At 37.5% G+C, this 18515-nt stretch overlaps 1 protein-coding gene and 1 long non-coding RNA gene across 3 annotated transcripts; one reads left to right on the top strand and one right to left on the bottom strand.

Annotated features, from left to right (window-relative positions):
• The first annotated feature begins 3202 nt into the window (after nt 1-3202).
• LOC148853898 (uncharacterized) lies at nt 3203-6613 on the top strand. The gene is made up of 2 exons (XR_016112596.1): nt 3203-3751; nt 6229-6613. It is a non-coding gene; the product is annotated as an uncharacterized LOC148853898 (long non-coding RNA).
• Nucleotides 6614-7340: 727 nt separating this feature from the next.
• On the bottom strand, nt 7341-18447 carry LOC148853897 (protein FAR1-RELATED SEQUENCE 5-like). 2 transcript variants are annotated; one of them, XM_088941030.1, is made up of 3 exons: nt 18148-18447; nt 8500-10656; nt 7341-7800 (listed from the first exon to the last, which is right to left on the bottom strand). In XM_088941030.1, the coding sequence occupies exons 1-3, from the start codon at nt 18325-18327 to the stop codon at nt 7774-7776; spliced, it is 2364 nt and encodes a 787-aa protein (XP_088797156.1). In that variant the 5' UTR covers nt 18328-18447; the 3' UTR covers nt 7341-7773. The 2 variants fall into 2 exon arrangements, with proteins under 2 accessions (XP_088797156.1, XP_088797155.1); XM_088941029.1 differs by lacking the exon at nt 7341-7800 and adding an exon at nt 7828-8107.
• Between the last annotated feature and the right edge of the window lie 68 nt (nt 18448-18515).

Below are 18515 nucleotides of genomic sequence, written 5' to 3'. Positions count from 1 at the left end.
TTTAAAATAATATATTAGTTACATGACGCCACATACGAACAGAGTGTGACGGAAAGTTAACACAATGAAGGTTTTAGACAATTGTAAGACAAGGTAGACAATATGTAAACAATAAGGGTAGATTTAGTCAATTTTCTAAACCACTGGGCACTTTAAGAAATTTGCCCTTATTATTATTATATGACATCAATGATTGGCACATTTGACCCAAAAATTTGAATTGTTGACTCACCACCAAGCATAAAATCATCTCCATTTTTAGTTTTTTTTTTTTGAATTTGTATTTTATTTCTATCATCAATAATATTATCAATTATTTTTTGTCATACTTATTTTTCTTTAATATGTCTAATGAATATAGAATTCAATGAAAGAATAAGAGTTAATACTCTAAATATAAAACTTAATGAGAGAGAATTGAATGAGTAAAAACGTAATAGTACAAATTACATTTTCTGCCCACAAAATCAGAGAGGACCAAATTAAAAAATATCGGTATTCTAGTTAAAAAAGGATTATGTTAATGAAAAGTAAAACTTTAAATATAAGACTTAAGGCTGTGTTTGGAAATGATGCAAATATATAGAGTGTAAAACGATTCATATAAATTGCAAAGTTGGGTTAGTTTTGCATCGACAAATTTACCTTCTTACCAAACAAACTTTTAGCTGTAATGGATGTAAAAACGAATTCCAATAAAGAATATGCTTTTTTTTATCAAAAGCCCACTTGAATGCAAATTTACTTCTTTTTCATTGATGTACTTTTACATCTTATTATCAATGTAAATATGCATTGGTCTGTCATTTATCAATGCAAAAATGTAATGTTGCCAAACATAGGCAAAAGTGAACCAGAGTGCAAATTTACCCTGAACTGGGATTTACACTCTATATGCATCGTCTCCAAATGTAGCCTAATGAGTGGGGTTTGAATAAAGGGAAAAGTGGTTATTCAAGTTACATTTCTGTCATTGCAATTAGAAATGGACAAATTTAAAAATTTAGGATATTTTAGTCAAACAAAAATTTCATACCATCATTAGAAAAACAGTTTTTTTATCTTTTTTTCACAAAAGGTTCAAATAAAAATTAGAAATTATACACATTCAATGTTATTGGAAGAATCACCTTTTTAGATGGAACACATTTTTTTCCACATATTATTGGAAGGAGATTTTGGTGAAATTACTAGGATTCGCAATACTTAATTTAAGGATTGGAAATAATAGAGCCCAACCAGATTTTAGAATGATATCCAAAAGACCAAGATGACCCTTAGAGTGCCTTGATTTTTGCGAGTGATCCAACTCCAAAACTTTTTTCTCGGCCTCTTAGTGGCTTTACTTCACCGATCGCTACTTTCAGATTCATCTGATTAGTTTCTAAGATTCCCCGTCTTATAAAGGATATCGCCCTTCTTTAGTATAAATGCAAATAAATATGTACTATATATAGAGCTGATTTGGTGGTTTTGCATTGACAAATTTTTAACCACAATACAATGAAGAACAAACATTAATATAACAAAAACACAACAAACCGAAACCAAACTAAGACACACCACAACTACAGACTAAACAAACTCTGACAAGCCAACAATGGCTGAATTACAGCAAGCAACAGAAGAAGAGTCCAAACGAAGAACACTTGAAAGCCACGAGGGCAAAGCTTCAGAACATTGGAATCTAGACATCAGACCAACTTTTGCAACAGAATGGGCTATGGCATTTACTTATCAAGGGATCCACTGTTCAAGGTGCAGTGGATCCTTCGAGAAGCAAATGAATGCTACTGATAATCAATGTTGTAATCAGGACCCATTCAAAAGTGGGTTTCAACCAAAGTTTAAAATATCAATATTCAACCTTCAAAAATATATCAATATCCACAACACCAAAAAGTTGTCTATTGTATATCATGGGTTTTGATAGATATTTACCCTTTTTTTTTTAATTTTTTCATCCTGATAATTTAGTGCCTATGGGGGCGCAAATGGATCGGATCATGATTTGAGATCCAATCTTATTTGGTCGAATTCAGATCACCCCTGATCTGAGAATTATATATTTATAAATATCAATATATAATACATATATATATGTTATTTATTTATTAATAAATATATTTTTTATAAAAAATATGTATATATATGATGAAAATAATTAAAAAATATTTATATTTATATTTTTACTCTATTTAAATTAGTATGTTTTATTATTATTTTAATAATTTACTAATTTTTAAAGCAAATAAGTTGGGATTGGATCAGATCCAAAGATCTGACTTACCAATAGGATTCAAATTCAAATCCTGTCCGATCTGATCCATTTACATCTCTAAGTGCCTGCTTGGAGGGCTTTCATACAGCAGCTTCTCGCGTTTCGAAATGACCCCACACAATAAACATAGAAGTGAAGTTTGGTGAAAATCAGAAATGCAAACATTATTTTCCAAGTCAAAATCTGCTCTTCACAAAGCACGCCTCACACCGACCTTAGTTACAGCATGTCCTAATCATAGATTAGGGACATCTCCAGTACTTATATTTATTATTTTCCAAGTCGTGGGGTGCTCTGTGAGGAACAGATTCCAATTCCAACTATCACGTTTTCCATGCAGCAGCAGCTCAATCAAAAGGAAGAAGCCCTCCGAAACCGACTCTGAACTGAAGTTCTAACATCTGAAACCTTTAAAAGCCGGAAACTCCCTTTTTTTTTTGGGTATTTAGTCGTATGCCTAAATCCCGCTTTGTTCCTATTTTGAAATTGTATAACAACACATTAATAAATAATAATTCTCTTTTAAAGTCAGTGATTACGGGACTCGAATCTGCATATCTGCTGGAATGATCCAGCAAACGTACCAACTGAGCCACCCTTTAGTTGATTAAAACCCTGAAATTCCCAGATCGGTGATATGATATGCGTATAGATACTTTAAACCTTGTTTCTAAGTCTTGAAACATTATAGAGATGAGAAGTTATTAGTCCCAAATCATGTGTACTAAAAGCAAAAGCAAAATGAAAAGGTCGGTAAGTAAAAATTAACTATACAAATTAAAATTATAAATTAGTTATACAAAATGAATAAATAAATAAATATTACTAGGCATACACCTAAAATGTAAATTGATGTACAGACCCTTCAATGGCATAACCGTTTAAATATTTAAAAAGTCGTTGGCTACTCTATCAGAGAACGAAAATGAAAGCGCCTACATCACATCCCAATTCCCAACCGTGAATTTGGATCGCGAGATGCTCCCAATGCACGGCTGTGGGACGTGGGTAAAGCGCATCGTGTGGAAAGCCAATGCGATCTCGAAATTGTCTCCCCGCTTCAAACATCTCTCAAATCTAGCTTCGGTCAGTGCAAGCCGCGGGCTCACACCGTTCGCACGTCACGTGGCAAGCTAAATGGCGTTTAGCTCTCACACTGTTGAGATCGGCTTCGGTCAATGTATGGCCGATACTGTTCAAACAGCCTTTACCGCCTTGCATCGGAAACATCTCCGTACATGGAGAGATATCCTCGATGCAAAGCTATAATGGCTATTGACACGGGCTTTGCACCGACTGAATCTGGATTCCACACTGTTAGCTCTCCTCTCAAATGAATTAATTTCATTCGATGATTTTCATTTCCCTTCCCGATTCTCTCTCTCCCGAACCACCGAACCCCTGTTCGTTTTCTCCCTCTCCTACCGGCGGCGACGAAGGGCATCACTGGCGACCAGCAATAAATCTCAGGTATTGATTCTTTCTCCAAAACTAAAAACCCCTATTCACTCTCTCTTATCTAACCGGTGACCGACCATTGGCATCACCATCAAAAGGCCTTACTCTTATTGCTCCACATGTAGAAAATAGGAAATATGGCTTCTTAGTTTCTAAGTTGTACTTAAGAATGTTCACAAATTTGAGAACATGACTGTTTAATCTACTACCTGATATGGAATTTATACTACCAATACAGCATTTATGTACTTCATGACTGTTTGGATGTATTTTCTTTTTAAATATATCCACTAATAAAGTTTCAGTAAGTTATAGGTCCCTTTCTTCTGTAAAATCTCTTAATTTCAAATTTAATTTCGTTGGTGTTTATGTACTCATGGGGAAAAAAAAAGGCTAAAACGTGATTCCCTGCTAATAATTAGAGAATAGATGTTTGGGAAAATTTATCCTGTACTTTGGCTCAAATGATAATTTGGTCCCCAAACTTTAAAATGCAATAATACAATACTCAAACTTTTAAAATGTGATAATCCAGTACTCGAATTTTCAAAATATGACAACCCAGTACTTGTCATTAACTAGTCTGTTAATCAGCTGTTAAGTGATATTTGAAAAGTCAAAAATGCCTTTCAAATGCCATCCAATTCTCTTTATCAACCATCCAAACATTGACAAAAAACTGAACAAACCCAAATCCTAGCCTCTTCTATTCAAAAAATTTGGTGACTGGTTAGAAGAATCTAGAATTTAGGACTGTTCATTTTATTGTTAATATTTGGATGATTGATAAAGAGAATTAGATGGCATTCTTAAGGCATTTTTGACTTTTCAAACATCAGTTAATGGCTGATTAACGGACTGGTTAACGGAAGGTACTTGATTGTCACACTTTGAAAGTTAGGATGCTAGATTGTCACATTTTGAAAGTTTGGGTACTGAATTATCGCATTTTAAAATTCAGAGACCAAATTGTCACTCAAGCTAAAGTACAGGATACTTACTGATCAGGAATTTTCCCTAGATGTTTTTCAGACCAAGAGCTGCTGCTGGCAAGGTTATTTTCCTATCTTTAAGTAATTATGTTAAAACAATGAAAAAAAAAAAGAAAACAAGTGAAACCTAGTCTGTTCTGTGCTAGGTTCTTAAATGTCAGTTAACCTGAATTCCTTATTGACTTGTGCGGATGCTTATCTGAGTTAGTGTTCTTCAACTCTAGCCATTAGACCTACATCTCATTAGTCATTAGTCCACTTCGTTTCTACCAACTTTATTTATTTGTCAAGAAATGGAAGATAGTGTTATTCCACCCAAAGGAAAACAAACTGCTAGACAGCAGAGGTGCCATTCTAGCAAGAATTCCTATTCTGTTTCCGCGTATTGAGTTGTATTGTTACTTTGAACCATGGTGTAATATCCATTGTTAATCTTGCGGTCATTTTCTTTGAGTAAAGCCCATTTAATTGTAATCTTCATGTTGAGTTATGCCCTCCTCCCATCTAATGTTGTTCTTTGGAATAAGATAGGAATAGAAGGAAAAGAAATCTTGTATTATTTATCTCTCGATTCTCTCCTGACTTCTGAATGAAGTTGTTTAGATTTCTGTATTTTAATACTCTGGTTATTTGTGTGGATGTCTGAATTAGCTATATTCTAAATTCTGAATGATGTTTATTTGTTTGACTTTTTTTGTTACTTTTTATCTTCATGTCTAGTTACTCTCTATATGGACTGCTTGCTGTTCTAAATTTCAGACATCAGGGAGTGAGTTTGTTTGTTTGTTTTAATGCAACTAGATATTCTTTGAGTGAAATTTGAACTTTCTGGTTTGGAGGTTCAGGATAGAGTGTTGAACGGATCCTGGATAAAAGATTAAGCAGCCAAAAAACTGCTTGAACTGATTATCATCTTATGTTCTTGTACTACTTTAGTTGATATGACAATGGGAAGTTCTAATTGATTCGTCTGTAGATTCATGTATGGCTTTGGGAATTGGGATAGCTTTTTGATACAGTTGTAAAGAATCTTTTATACATGGAGTTTGAGGGTCTCTCACTCTCCTCATATTAACATATTAATACAAATCATATATATATAGAGAGAGAGAGAGAATCATAAGGTTAAGGTTGTCCAATCCTTTGGTTTTTGGTGCGCCAATTTGTTGATAAAACCCAATTAATTTTGGTTGCATGCTGAGATGTGGAAAAAAGAAGTAAGAAAACTTGTTTTTGATAATGGGTTTTATGATATTAGTGCAGAAATTAGTTCCCAATCGACATCTCAGAGTACATTTTATAAGAAATTAAAATATAAGTCAAGAATTTGTGATTGTGGAAATAAATGTGTAATCCATGTATTAGAGACAGATTTGAACCCATAAAAGTTGTTTTATAGCTGTCCCGGTACCATGGTAAGTACTATTCTAATTGTATATTTTACATAATGACATTTTAAATTATAAGATGCATTGACTTAACTTTACATGTATTCAGGAAAAGTCTAAGTGGTGTTCTTCAACTATTTTTAATAGGCATTTTCTCCAACTACTTCAGATGAAGCCACGTCATCAACAAATGTAGGACATGTAAAAACCCATGCTGAAGAGATCGATAGGTTACTATTTGAATTGGATAGACATGTACAATCATTGGATTCTTTGAGGGCTGCTCAACAGCTACTTGTTGAAGAGTTGAAGAAGATGCGGGTTTTGCTTGTTATTTTTATGATGAGTTTCTTGTGATGTAAATGTTCAAGAACTAGTAGTTGGGAAATGTGTTTTCCAAATATGTTTTTAGCCTAGTATTTATGGTTGTATTAAAAATGTATTGTGACCAAGAACCTAGTATTTATGATCAGGAACCATGTGTTTTCTAAAAATGGTAGCTCTTTTTTCCAATAGAATGTTGAAGGTAGACACTTGCTAGCATTACAGAACCTAGTATTTATGTACCATGTCTTTCACCCTTTCTCCTTGGCTTTATTTGTTTCAATGCAAAAGTGGCAGAAAAAACAAAAAAGACAACAATGGTTGCCACAATAAAAGGAGCAAAAATATAGCTTAACTGTTGAAATGTGTAGAGTGAAAAGTTTTGTTCCTCTTTCACATTGAAACAAATGGAGCCAGGAGCCTTAGCAACAAGAACAACTTTTAAGAGTGTACCCTTCTTCCTCTTTCACATTGAAAAGTCCTGCCGAAATATTAGTGATTATTTTATGATGCATTGGAGCAGAAAAGCAATGTATCCTTCTGCTTCTTCAACTAACACAGAACAAACAAGCTAACAGACCAGCATTCTCTATATGCCCCCATGAGTTTTTGTGTGTATCGTCCTTTATTTTTTCGAGAAAGCTTTAGTATAAGGTATTGCAAGTGTGGTGCGTGTATTGTCACAACGGCAAACATAACTCCAGCAAATGCATACAACTGAATAATTCTGCTGTCTCTCCTTTTTTACTTGTCAAGGTACCAAAATGATAGGAGGGACCAAATCAGCTAGCCAACCTCATGCACCCTTATTTATGCTTGGGCATCTCAGCATCTTAGTTAATTCAATAGATATGCACTGTAGATTTAAGTATGTACATTTCTATGGACGGAATTGTCTTTGACAATAAAAACCAGTTGCTGGATTATTCACCACTAGTTCATCAGAACTAAACAAAATTAGGAAATTTAGTGAACATCCTTCCTAGATAAATTACATTATGTCAAGTTTAAAAGAGGCATGGTTAAATCAATAACTCGTCTGTGATAAGAGGAAAACATTTTGTTAGCCTAAATAAACAACCATGAAAGTAAAATATACAAAGGATACAGATGAGAAAAGCTGCACAGGACCCACTCTAAAAAGGGGAGACAATAAACCTATGCAAACCAGAACTGCTATTAAATAGCAGTTTCCCTTTAAAGCTGAGCTCTTTCTACTCCTGATTTTGCAAGGCTGTCTGCAAGAGAATTAGCAGATATATGGAAGCAACTGAAAGATGTCTTCACTTTAGCTGCCAAAAACCTTGACTTAAAAGCAGGAACGGAGAGCTCAAGTTGACCCACCAACAATAAAATCCTGGTCAAACAAGATTGACAGAGAAGATTATCATAACAATCATAATAATACATTTATAAGGGAAGCTAAGGCAGAGCAAACAACAGAAAAATTATTTTCCACAGGAGGCCATGAGAGTTGAGTCCACAACAAAGGCCAAACTACTTAAGAAAAAATGTAGATCAGAATTATCAATTCAACTACAAAAAGTTTAAACCTCTTAGTTTACAAAATATCTATTTCAGTAAATGATAATCAACATGCTAGCCTAAGACACCCCTCCTCTATTTAGTTGTTGGTCTTCATAAGGTCCAATCCATGATGACTCCTGCATGTGCACATTATAGTTTATTAGTGTTGCATAAATTTGTAAAAATGATTGGAATATATAGTTTCTAAGAAATTTTTTATCACTTGACTTGGATGAGATCTAGTGGATATGGTTTCACTAAATACTCTTCCCGACACTTCTGCCTATGCATAAAAAATCAATAATGTGAAGGAAAATATATAATTTTATGGCTATATTAAAAAGAAAATCCACACACCACTTGTATGTGAAGATTATTAACAAGTGAGACAGGATGATTATACATGAACCAATGGAGTGGTGAGAATACGGTGTTAATATTCTGCTGCCAATCTTGTATCACATATTAGAAGAGATTTTTTCATTTTGAGGGATTATATTAGAACCATGAAAGAAGAAAACTAACTTACATGAACAACTTTGATGCCATCAAATGCTACAGATGATTGCTCAACAGTTGCTTGCTTTATACACCTTGACACATCTTCCAAAAGCTTTTCTCCTACTTGCATAGCCATCTTGTAAGCATCATCATTGGGTGCAGCTTGATTAACTACTTGGGTGAACAAATGAAATAGCTTTTTCTTGTGTATTGCCATTTTTGTAGCTTGATCCAAATGCCCATGTGATGCTTCACTCTTAGATTTTTTTGCACTAATAGTCCACCTTCTCAATACATGGCATGAGGGCAAGACCTCTACACGTCTATAATCAAGTATTTTCAAAGCATGTCTACACAAGATTCCAACAGACTCGAAGTTCTTACAACTGCAACTGACTGAATTGTTTCTTGAATCAAAAGTCACCTTGTATCGACGATTCACACCATACAAGCCAATTGTATATTCAATTGTTGTTTCAGACACAACACAATCTTCTTCAATCCTACAATTTAATTGTTGCAATACCTCATTTTGGAACATGGCAAAAATAGGTGGTGTATACACACGAGAAGCAAAATCTAAAATTGCCATATTTGCTGCCATGAATGGGATGCTTTGTGTTGCTGCAAATTCAGCTTTTAACTCTTCATATCTCCTATCAGCAACCACCCTCTCAAAGTGTTGAAGGAACCTTGGCAGATCATACTTAATATTGACATATTTTTTCAGATAGCTATTCAAACTCTCGCTACTCTGTGTTGTGCTCATGCTGGCAGAAAATGTTTGCCGCCCAAATATTAATGCCCATTTGTGCCTTTTACTGTACAATCTTTGCAACCATTCATTCTCTTGAAGTTTATATTTATTAATCATGTTCTTCCATGCATTTTCAAATTCATTAGCATCATCATAATCATATACACAACTTTTAAAATCCTGCGAAAATGACTTGAACTCCTCAAATACACCGCTAAGGTGATTTGCAGCATTCTGGAACATGTACCAAACACATAACCGATGATGTGATTTAGGTAGCACCAAATTAATTGCATTTTCCATAGCTGCATCATCATCAGTAAGAATTGTTTGCGGTTGTTTTCCTCCCATTGTTTTGAGAAACACCTCAAACAACCATTCAAATGAAGCTGTGGTTTCATCGTATAATAATGCAGCACCAAAAATTATTGTTTGCATATAATTATTCACTCCCTCAAAAACTGCAAGTGGTCTATTCTCCTTGTGTATTCTATATGTTGTGTTAAAACTTACCACATCACCAAAATGAGCATAATCCACTATCATTTGTGCATCTGCCCAAAACAGATTTGTAACTAGCTCAGCTTGGTCAAGTTGTATTGCATAGACGAATGATGGATCCTGTGATCGCCTATCTTCAAAATATTGCAAAATACCACATGCCTCCCCCTTCTCCATATTCCTAGTTCGATATGAATGCAAATAATTCTTTAAATCTGTAGAAGTAAACCCAACATTTTCACAACCATTGGCTTCTCTTGTCATTAACTCCATAACTGCTTTTGGAGCTATTCCCACATCATCTGCCATTTTAGCTTCAAAACTTTGTATGTCACTAACCCTTCTTTGTGATCTCAACATATGTGATTTTGTAGGGGTCGCAATCATATGATTATGAGTCTCATTGAAACCAATGACACGATAACCATCCTTCGCACGGCTTATTGTCATAGATGCCATACAACCACATCTTGTTTCTGGGCGATGAATCTTGGCATTCAAAGACCTACTTGCATTACGCTTTCCTTCTCTAGAGCAACAAAACTTTCCATATCTTACTTGGTTAGACCGTTTGCACGATACCCTACTTGCTTTCCGAATACTGAATCCCACCTTTCCAGCATATGTGTTATAAAATTCATATGCTTCCTCCACTGTTGGAAATATCATGCCAATCTTCGGGGTCCATTTTTCAGGAATGAGACTTAATTTTTCCTTAAGTTTATTTTGTATGCTTGTATCCACGCATACAGTTTCTTTAGATGTAGGCAAGTCATCATTTGGTTTGGATGGTTCACTTATGTTAAGAGAAGGTTTTACCTCATTTGAATTATAGGTGGTTCTTAGTGAAGGGTTTGCTGGTACACCTATGTCTTTATCCAGTTCAAAGTCCAGCTTCCGCATGGAGTAGGGGATACCATCCATTTCCTGTTGCATACATCAAATTTTAACTAATTATTAAACAATACAACATCAAAAAGTGACAGAGAAATAACAAATTTGAACTATAACTATGTGTAGAGGTATCATGTCTACTGTGTCTTAACTTTGTCTAGCTGGTTGATAGGGGTTTCTTGATACTGGCAAAAACCATGTGTTAGGCTTTTATGTACTCATCTTATGGGACCATCACTAAACCTGCCTCGCCTCAATATCATTTAGTTATTTACCTAGGAAACTACAATTGCCAAGGAAAAAGATACAAGAACAAATACTTGTGTTAAATTGTCTCTGTATTCTATTGATGGTAGCCAAGGTTGTCCTTGTTTCTGTACTCTCTTCTTTCTCCAAGTAATAAAATTTGATGTTGATTACTGATCGAAAAAAAAAAGTACTTGTGTTAACTGCAGATGTTTCCACTTATTCTTTAGAGAAGGAATGAATTTAACACATAATGATATTTATTGTTTCAAATTAGTCATGTCTGCCATATTGATAGTGCAAAAGACATCTTTTTTATGGTTTTTATTAGTATTCAAGTTAGATTATCATGAGTATGGCAGCTAAATTGGCTAGGGCTGTCCCTAAGCTGTATCCAGAGGAGAATAACGGATTTTTTTTTTTTTTTGAGAGAAAGTAAGGTATGAATATATTAAGAAAACAAAAACAGTATAACAAGCTGCTATACAAAAAAGGGGGGATGCACATCTAATGCCCATTGCGACCTTAAACCCCCACCCTCTACTTTACAAAAATATTATCATATACAAAAAAAGGAATTGAAATTTCTTTCCCTACAAAGTTTGTTCATAGCCAGCCAGGAAAACAATTTCCCCAAGATTTTCTAGAAAACTGAATCAACTGAGCTGCTCTTGTTTTTGAACATTCTTGAGTTTCTCTCTTGCCAAACACACCAAAAACTGATGCAGGAGTGATATTCCATGCTACCTTCCCCCTTTTGGTTAGACCAGCTACACTCCAGCTTTGTAAGAAGTCCATCACTGATTCTGGATGGCAGGTTTACACCTCAAACATTTTCCAAATCCTTGACCAGATCTCGTGGGCAAAATCACAGTGTTACATCAAGTGGTTAACTGATTCGACATGCCCATCGCACAACACACAATTATTGGACTCCAAAGGCATGCCCCTCCTAGTTAAGTTATCCCTGGTTAGGATTCTGTTGAGGAAGGTGGTCCACACAAAGAAGGCTACCTTTTACGGCACATTTTTGCACCAAATGATGTTTGCTGGAATGGCCTGTTCCTCTGATATGGACATGCAATTATAGAAGGATTTGACTGTCAAACTTCCAGATTTATCCCACTTCCACATCCTTCTATCAGTGCTCCCAATCTCCACCTGAGTGCTGTATATTGTGAAGCATTTCCACCATTGCCTCCACCTCCCAGTCATTAAGGTTTCTTGAGTCCAGACTACATTCCCATTCTGAACTTGTAAGTGGTCTACCACCCAAGATTCTTTGTCCACTGCCAACTCAGACAAGGCAGGGAAAGACTCTTTCAGTGGCCTGCCTTCACACCAGGAGTCTTTCCAGAATTTCACCCGATGGCCATCGCCAATTTTGAAGCAGATACCCTTCATAAAAGGGTCAAAAGTTTTCCTTATGCCTTTCCACAGAGCACCCATAAGTCTGATTGGGCATCCCTGGCTCCCATCCTGTGTGGCCTTGTCCATACTTCGCAATTAGCACCGTTCCACAAACCTTATTTTTTCTCACTGAACCTCCAAGGCCACTTTCCCAGCAAAGTTGTATTTATATCCTTCACTCTCCGAATGCCCAAACCCCCTTGAAGTTTAGGTTTGCACACCTTTTTTCTAATTAACCAAATTATATTTCTTCTCATCCTTCCACCACCCTCATAAAAAATCTCTCATTTTCTTTTCAATTACATTAGCCATTCCAACTGGAATTGGGTATCAAGAAAGCAAGAAGATAGAAATGGATGACAGAACACTCTTCAATAAAGTGACTTTACCTCCAAAAGAAAGGTATTTAGCTTTCCAAGAGGTCAAACTCTTGTTAAAATTTCTCCACTATAATATCCCACATGGCTTTGGAATTGCAATTTGTACCTAGTGGCATCCCTAAGTACTTCATGGGTAAACTGCCTGTTTTGCACCCCCACAAATCTTCCCAGCTTTGAAGGCTCTGCACCTCCCCCACCGCAACCGACTCACTCTTGTGCAAATTTATGTGAAGACCCGACACAACCTCAAACCACCAAAGAACAGCCATAGCATAGCTCAACTGATCAAGAGAAGCATCAAAGAAAATGAGAGTATCATCACTGCAGCAAGGATACCTCTATCCTTTCCTCTCCTACTGTAAAGCCTTCCTTAAACGCCCCTGCAGTGGCCCTTTTCATCAGCCTGCTCAGAGCTTTTGTCACACAAATGAAAAGAATGGGAGAAAGAGGGTCTCCCTGCCTCAGTTCCCTTGAACTCTTGAAGCGACCGCAAGAAACGCTATTTACCAATACAGGGAACGAAGGGGTGTTGGTGCAAACCTTCATTCAGCTCCTCCATTTGGAGCTGAAATTCATTCTTTTCAAAGTATAGTCCAAAAAATGCCAATTGATATGGTCATAGGCCTTCTCAAAGTCCACTTTGCAGAGTAAACCGGACCTTCCACCTCTCAATCTTGCATCTATCAACTCGTTTGCCACTAAAACCCCATCAGCCATAAATCTTCCTGCCACGAACGCACCTTGGTTCTCTGAGATTACAGTAGCCAACACAGGCTTTAGCCTCCTAGCCAGGACTTCGGCGATTATCTTGTAAACACTTCCAATTAAGCTAATTGGCCTGTAGTCCTTGAGCTCTTCAGCGCTTTTCTTCTTGGGCAATAGAGTAATGAAAGTTGAGTTTAAGCTTCTCTCCAAGGTTGCTGACTCGTGAAAATCTTCCATAACTTTCATAATGTCAGAGTTCAGAAAATCCCAACAATGTTTGAAAAAAGCCATGGTAAAGCCGTCTGGGCCTGGCACTTTATCCCCTTCCATTTCTTTAATTGCTTCCCACACCTCCTCCTCTCTAAACACCCTTTCCAACTCACTAGCTGGCTCTATGGATAAGCTGTCGAAGGCAAGGCCATCCAATTTGGGCCTAGAGAGCCATTCTTCTTTATATAGCCTTTTATGGAAGTCTGCTATGTGGTATTTGATCTTCACCTCCTCTTCCACCACTTCTTCGTTCACAACCAGCCTCTTTATAATGTCTTCCCTTCTAGCACTTGCCATTTTGTGGAAGAAGAAGAACTTTGTGTTGTTATCACCTTCCTTCAGCCATAAACATTTAGAGCGTTGTCTCCATTTCAGTTCTTCTTGGAAAGCGACTTTATTGAACTCCACTTTTGCATCAATCCTTCTCTTCTCAGCCTGTGTGAGTTGCCTCTCCTCCTCAATTCTGCCAAACTCAACTATTGTTTCTAAGCATCTCTTTTTCTTATGTTCTCTCTCCTTGAAATTCTCTTTTCTCCAAAATTTAATTTTTTCTTTCAAAAGTTTAAGCTTCTTGCTGACTATGTGGCTAGCTGTTCCTTCCACTAATATTTCAGATCACCAACTTCGTAACTTTTCCACGAAGCCATGCTCTTCAAGCCAAAAACTCTCTAATCTGAAGGGAGAGGGCTTTAACTGTAAGCCGCTGCAGTCCAGACATATAGGCATATGGTCTGAGACAGGTCTAGGTAAGGCCTCCTCTTGGATCATGTTAGGGAAGTTCTATTCCCAATCAGTTGAGACAACAAATCGATCCAATTTCACCAAGGTCGCTGCCTCCTGATTGTTCGTCCAGGTATATTTGGCTCCTACCAGAGGTAAATTCATCAGCTCCCATCTTTCCATGAAATCGGCAAAACCCCTCATGCCCCTGTTAGGTCTAGTACTTCCCTTTTTCTCATAAACAAAGCGGACAGTGTTGAAGTCCCCTCCTACCACCCAAGGCTTATCCCACTCCTCTTTTACAGAGTTGAGTTCTGCCCAGAATCATTCAGGCCATACACAGACGATAAAACAAAATCCCACCCAATGTCAACCATGCATAACCAATCACAATCACGCTCGCCCTAAACATTCCTTATTGTCTGAGAATCCAAGGCTTCCATTTTGGTTTCCTATAAACAAAGAATGTCTGCCTTCCACTTCTTTATATGTGCCCCCGCCACCATGCTCCTATGCCCAGAATTGAGGCCTCTAATGTTCCATGAGATTATCTTCATTTTACTTAAACACTAAACTTTGGTGAAAGGTATTTTCACACTCTGCTCCGTCTACCTGCCTTTCTGTCCCTGCTTGTGGAACTAGCCCCATCACTAAGACCCCACGCCAATCTAAAATGTTCCCCCTCTGTTCTTCTACCCTTCTTGCCTTTCTCCTCTAGCACCCTCCTTTCCACCTCCATTAGAAATGCCTTTGTGATCTCCTCCATTCCTCTCATCGACGCACCCAAAAACGTCCCAAACTCCATCAGCTTTGAGATGACCCAGGTTGAAGGTCCCGCGTTCTGATCTCTATAGTTCACCAAGGCACCCGTCCTGCCATTAAGGGGTTCGAAGTGCTCTGTTACAATTGAGGCTTCTCCTATTGTGGACCAAGCACTTGGTAACATCGCAATGGGGCTTGAATTGAAGTCTTCCAAAAACTCCGCTTCCCCCCGAACCTCTGCACTTACTGCCATCGTCCTCCCTAGGTTTGTAGAAAGGGAGCTTGATGGCCCTGCTGTCGCTCTTCCTTGCTCCTGTAGTTGGGTTTGTCCCTCACCAATATTGTCACCAACTAAAGAAATCACTACAAGTTGTCTTGCATCCTCCCGAGCCGCCACCGATGTAGTACTTCCTTCCTTCGTGGAAGTGAGAGAAGAGTCACCTGGAGACAAAGGTGCCACGTTTGCATTGGGGGCAAGGGTTACTAGACCAGCATGAACCTGGGTTGAGTTTGGTTCAAAGATAACTCAAGCCTGGGGTTCACACATGGGGTCCCTTGACCAATCTAGAGAGAAACCAACATGTGAGTCATCTGTAACTACGGTCTCGCAGGGTAGTCTTAGAACTTCCGTCTGATCTTCCAAACAAGAAATCACATCCCTTGAATTTCCACAATTCTTCGGCCCACCTGCTTGCTCCCGCCCATCACCATCTGTATTAATTTGTCTACACACCTTGAAACCACCTTCTCGATTAAAGCAACCTCATTTAAAATTTGAACAGCCCACAAGTCAGCCTCTTCTCTCTGCGTGCTACCTGGGGCGATCAGGTTCCTTCGCTCGCTATGTGTTCCCTTCCCACCGTTACACCCTCAACCTCCACCCCTCCGGCCAACCCTCCATCTTCCCTTCAGTCACAACATCTTTCCCTTTAAGCTCTCTTCCGACCTCTGAATAAAAATCTTGCCCCTTCAGAGCTTTTCGAATCCAGTCCTGTTGAACTTCCACTGTGTCTGAGCAATCTTTTGGTTTGCCTGATTTTTTTGGAAGGATTTTTGGCCATAAGGTCACTGAAATCAGTTCGTCTCCATCCACTATCTGAACTGAACTTGGCGGATGACCTGCCATTTTACTCGGATTCGTATCCACTCAATTGTATCTTTGGCATCCTTGGAGTTATCAGTCTCTATGTAACCTCCGCAAAGATAACCAATTTTCTCTATCACTTGGAGGCTCCAAAGATGTAGTGGGAAGCCATAAATACGAACCTAGAGGGCTTTCCTTATCTCCCCTTCCAACACAAATGTGACATCTCCCAGGGTACCAAACGGAGAAGTTCGTCATCAACATTCCTGCCCCCTGACACCCAAACTCTCTTGGCTTCTTCTTCGTTCACAAAGATGAACAGGAGTATTAAGTCAGGAATTTTCGGATTCTAAGACTGCCTCTTACTCTCCACTTCTGCACAGCCCAGTTTTTCAATTCCTCCACCGACTTCTGAAGTTGAATTTCTTAAAACAATTAAGTCATGAAATAGTATTTTTTTTGTTGACAATAGATAAGTAGTTATCATAACTGATAATTTCAGATCTGTCATTTGTAATTGTTGTTTGATAGATTTTCTCATCATTTATTTTTATTCAGGGGAGGCTATAGGTGGATCACAAGATTTATTGCCCTAAGTTCTTATGCTATGCTGCTTATGCCAGGTTTTATTCAAGGTGTGCTTTTGGGAGGCTCAATTGCCCAAAATGTTTTTGATGCATTAGTGCTTGCTCACACCAACTTTTCTAATATTTGTGACTGATCATTACATTTATTTCTCTGATAAATATTAGACTTTGTGTAGATCATAGTTATTGCCTTTTTTACTTTTTGTGGCATAATAATAACTAACCTTCTTAGACATTCACAGTTGGATATTACTGTTTCTTCTCAAGTCAGGTTCGCAGGAGTATAGTTTATGGAGATCAACCAAGAAACAGATATAGTTTCCTTTCTCTGTTTTGTTGACATTCATTGGATGCAATTACTTGCATGTCTTTTTGTTTCTTAGAGTGCTGTAGTGTAGAGCTTATGGGGTTGTTCTTTTGGCAGGCTTGATCTATATTTACCCAAAAACACTAATCGGCCAAAGCCAGTTGTGGCATTTGTAACAGGTGGAGCCTGGATTATTGGGTGAGTAATTAACTAGTGATTGTTTTAAGCATATAGATTTATTTATTTATTTATTTATTATTATTATTATTTTATTTATTTATTATTATTATTATTTTTTTGGGGGGGGGTAGGGGTGGTGGTGGTTGGATTAATGATTATGAAGGTTGTATTTAGAACTTAGAAACAAAACAATGGGAAGGAGTTTGAGTGCGAAGCAGAATTAGTCATTTCGGTGCTAAAGTTGAAAACTCCATAGTCTTGTAGCATCACTTAAGTTTGTGCTAACATGTATATAAATATACATAAATCAATTATATGTACTTTGTAATTGATTGATTGACTTTTTACAAGAAGATATTAGGACATAAGTGAAAATTATAATTACTTGGAAGGATATGCCAGCCATTTAGAATTTTAATTTAAGCTTACTTCTTTCTCTCTAGCTTATTTTCATTTTAAATACTTAAAAGGTTTAGTAGCATGGTTGAAAACATTACATAATTTGAAGATTTATTTCATGCAGCAAGAGCTTTTTTTTCCTTTGCTTTTGAAATTTTAGCTCAATCATAAGATGGAACTGTGAAAATATAACATCAGACATCAAGTACATAAATGCTGTATCTGGTAGTATAAATTCCATATCACGTAGGAGACAAACAGTCATGTTCCCAAATTTGTGACATTCTTAAGTGTAACTTAGAAACTAAGAAGCCATATTTCCTATTTACTACATGTGGAGCAACAGGGAGTAAGGCCTTTTGATGGTGATGCCAATGGTCGATCGCCGGTTGGATAGGGAGAGAGTGAACAGGGGTTTTTGGTTTTGAAGATAGTGATTTGGGAAAGAAAAAAAAAAAAAGAAAGAATCAATACCTGAGATTTGTCGCCGGTCGTCGGTGTTAACAGTCTCCGGTGATGCTCTTCATTGTCGGCGGTGATGCCCTTCGTCGCCGCCGGTAGGAGAGGGAGAAAACGAACAGGGGTTCGGTGGCTCGGGAGAGAGAAGCGGGAAGGGAAATGAAAACCATCGAATGAAATTAATTCATTATTCATTTGAGAGGGGAGCTAATCAGCCAAGTAGCTAACGACGTCACGAATTTAGATGTTGCACGAGCCGAAGGACGCGTGGCTCGTCTCGCGGTGTGCGAACGGTGTAAGCACGCGGCTTGCATTTACCGAAGCGGGATTCCACCCGCATCGCATGGTAATACAATGCTTACGTGATACTGGGAGCCACCGAT

This window comes from Nelumbo lutea, chromosome 4 (assembly GCF_056320005.1).
Source record: "Nelumbo lutea isolate HS-2025 chromosome 4, American lotus-T2T, whole genome shotgun sequence".
Classification (NCBI taxonomy): domain Eukaryota; kingdom Viridiplantae; phylum Streptophyta; class Magnoliopsida; order Proteales; family Nelumbonaceae; genus Nelumbo; species Nelumbo lutea.
This window is presented reverse-complemented; position numbering and strand designations above follow the sequence as displayed.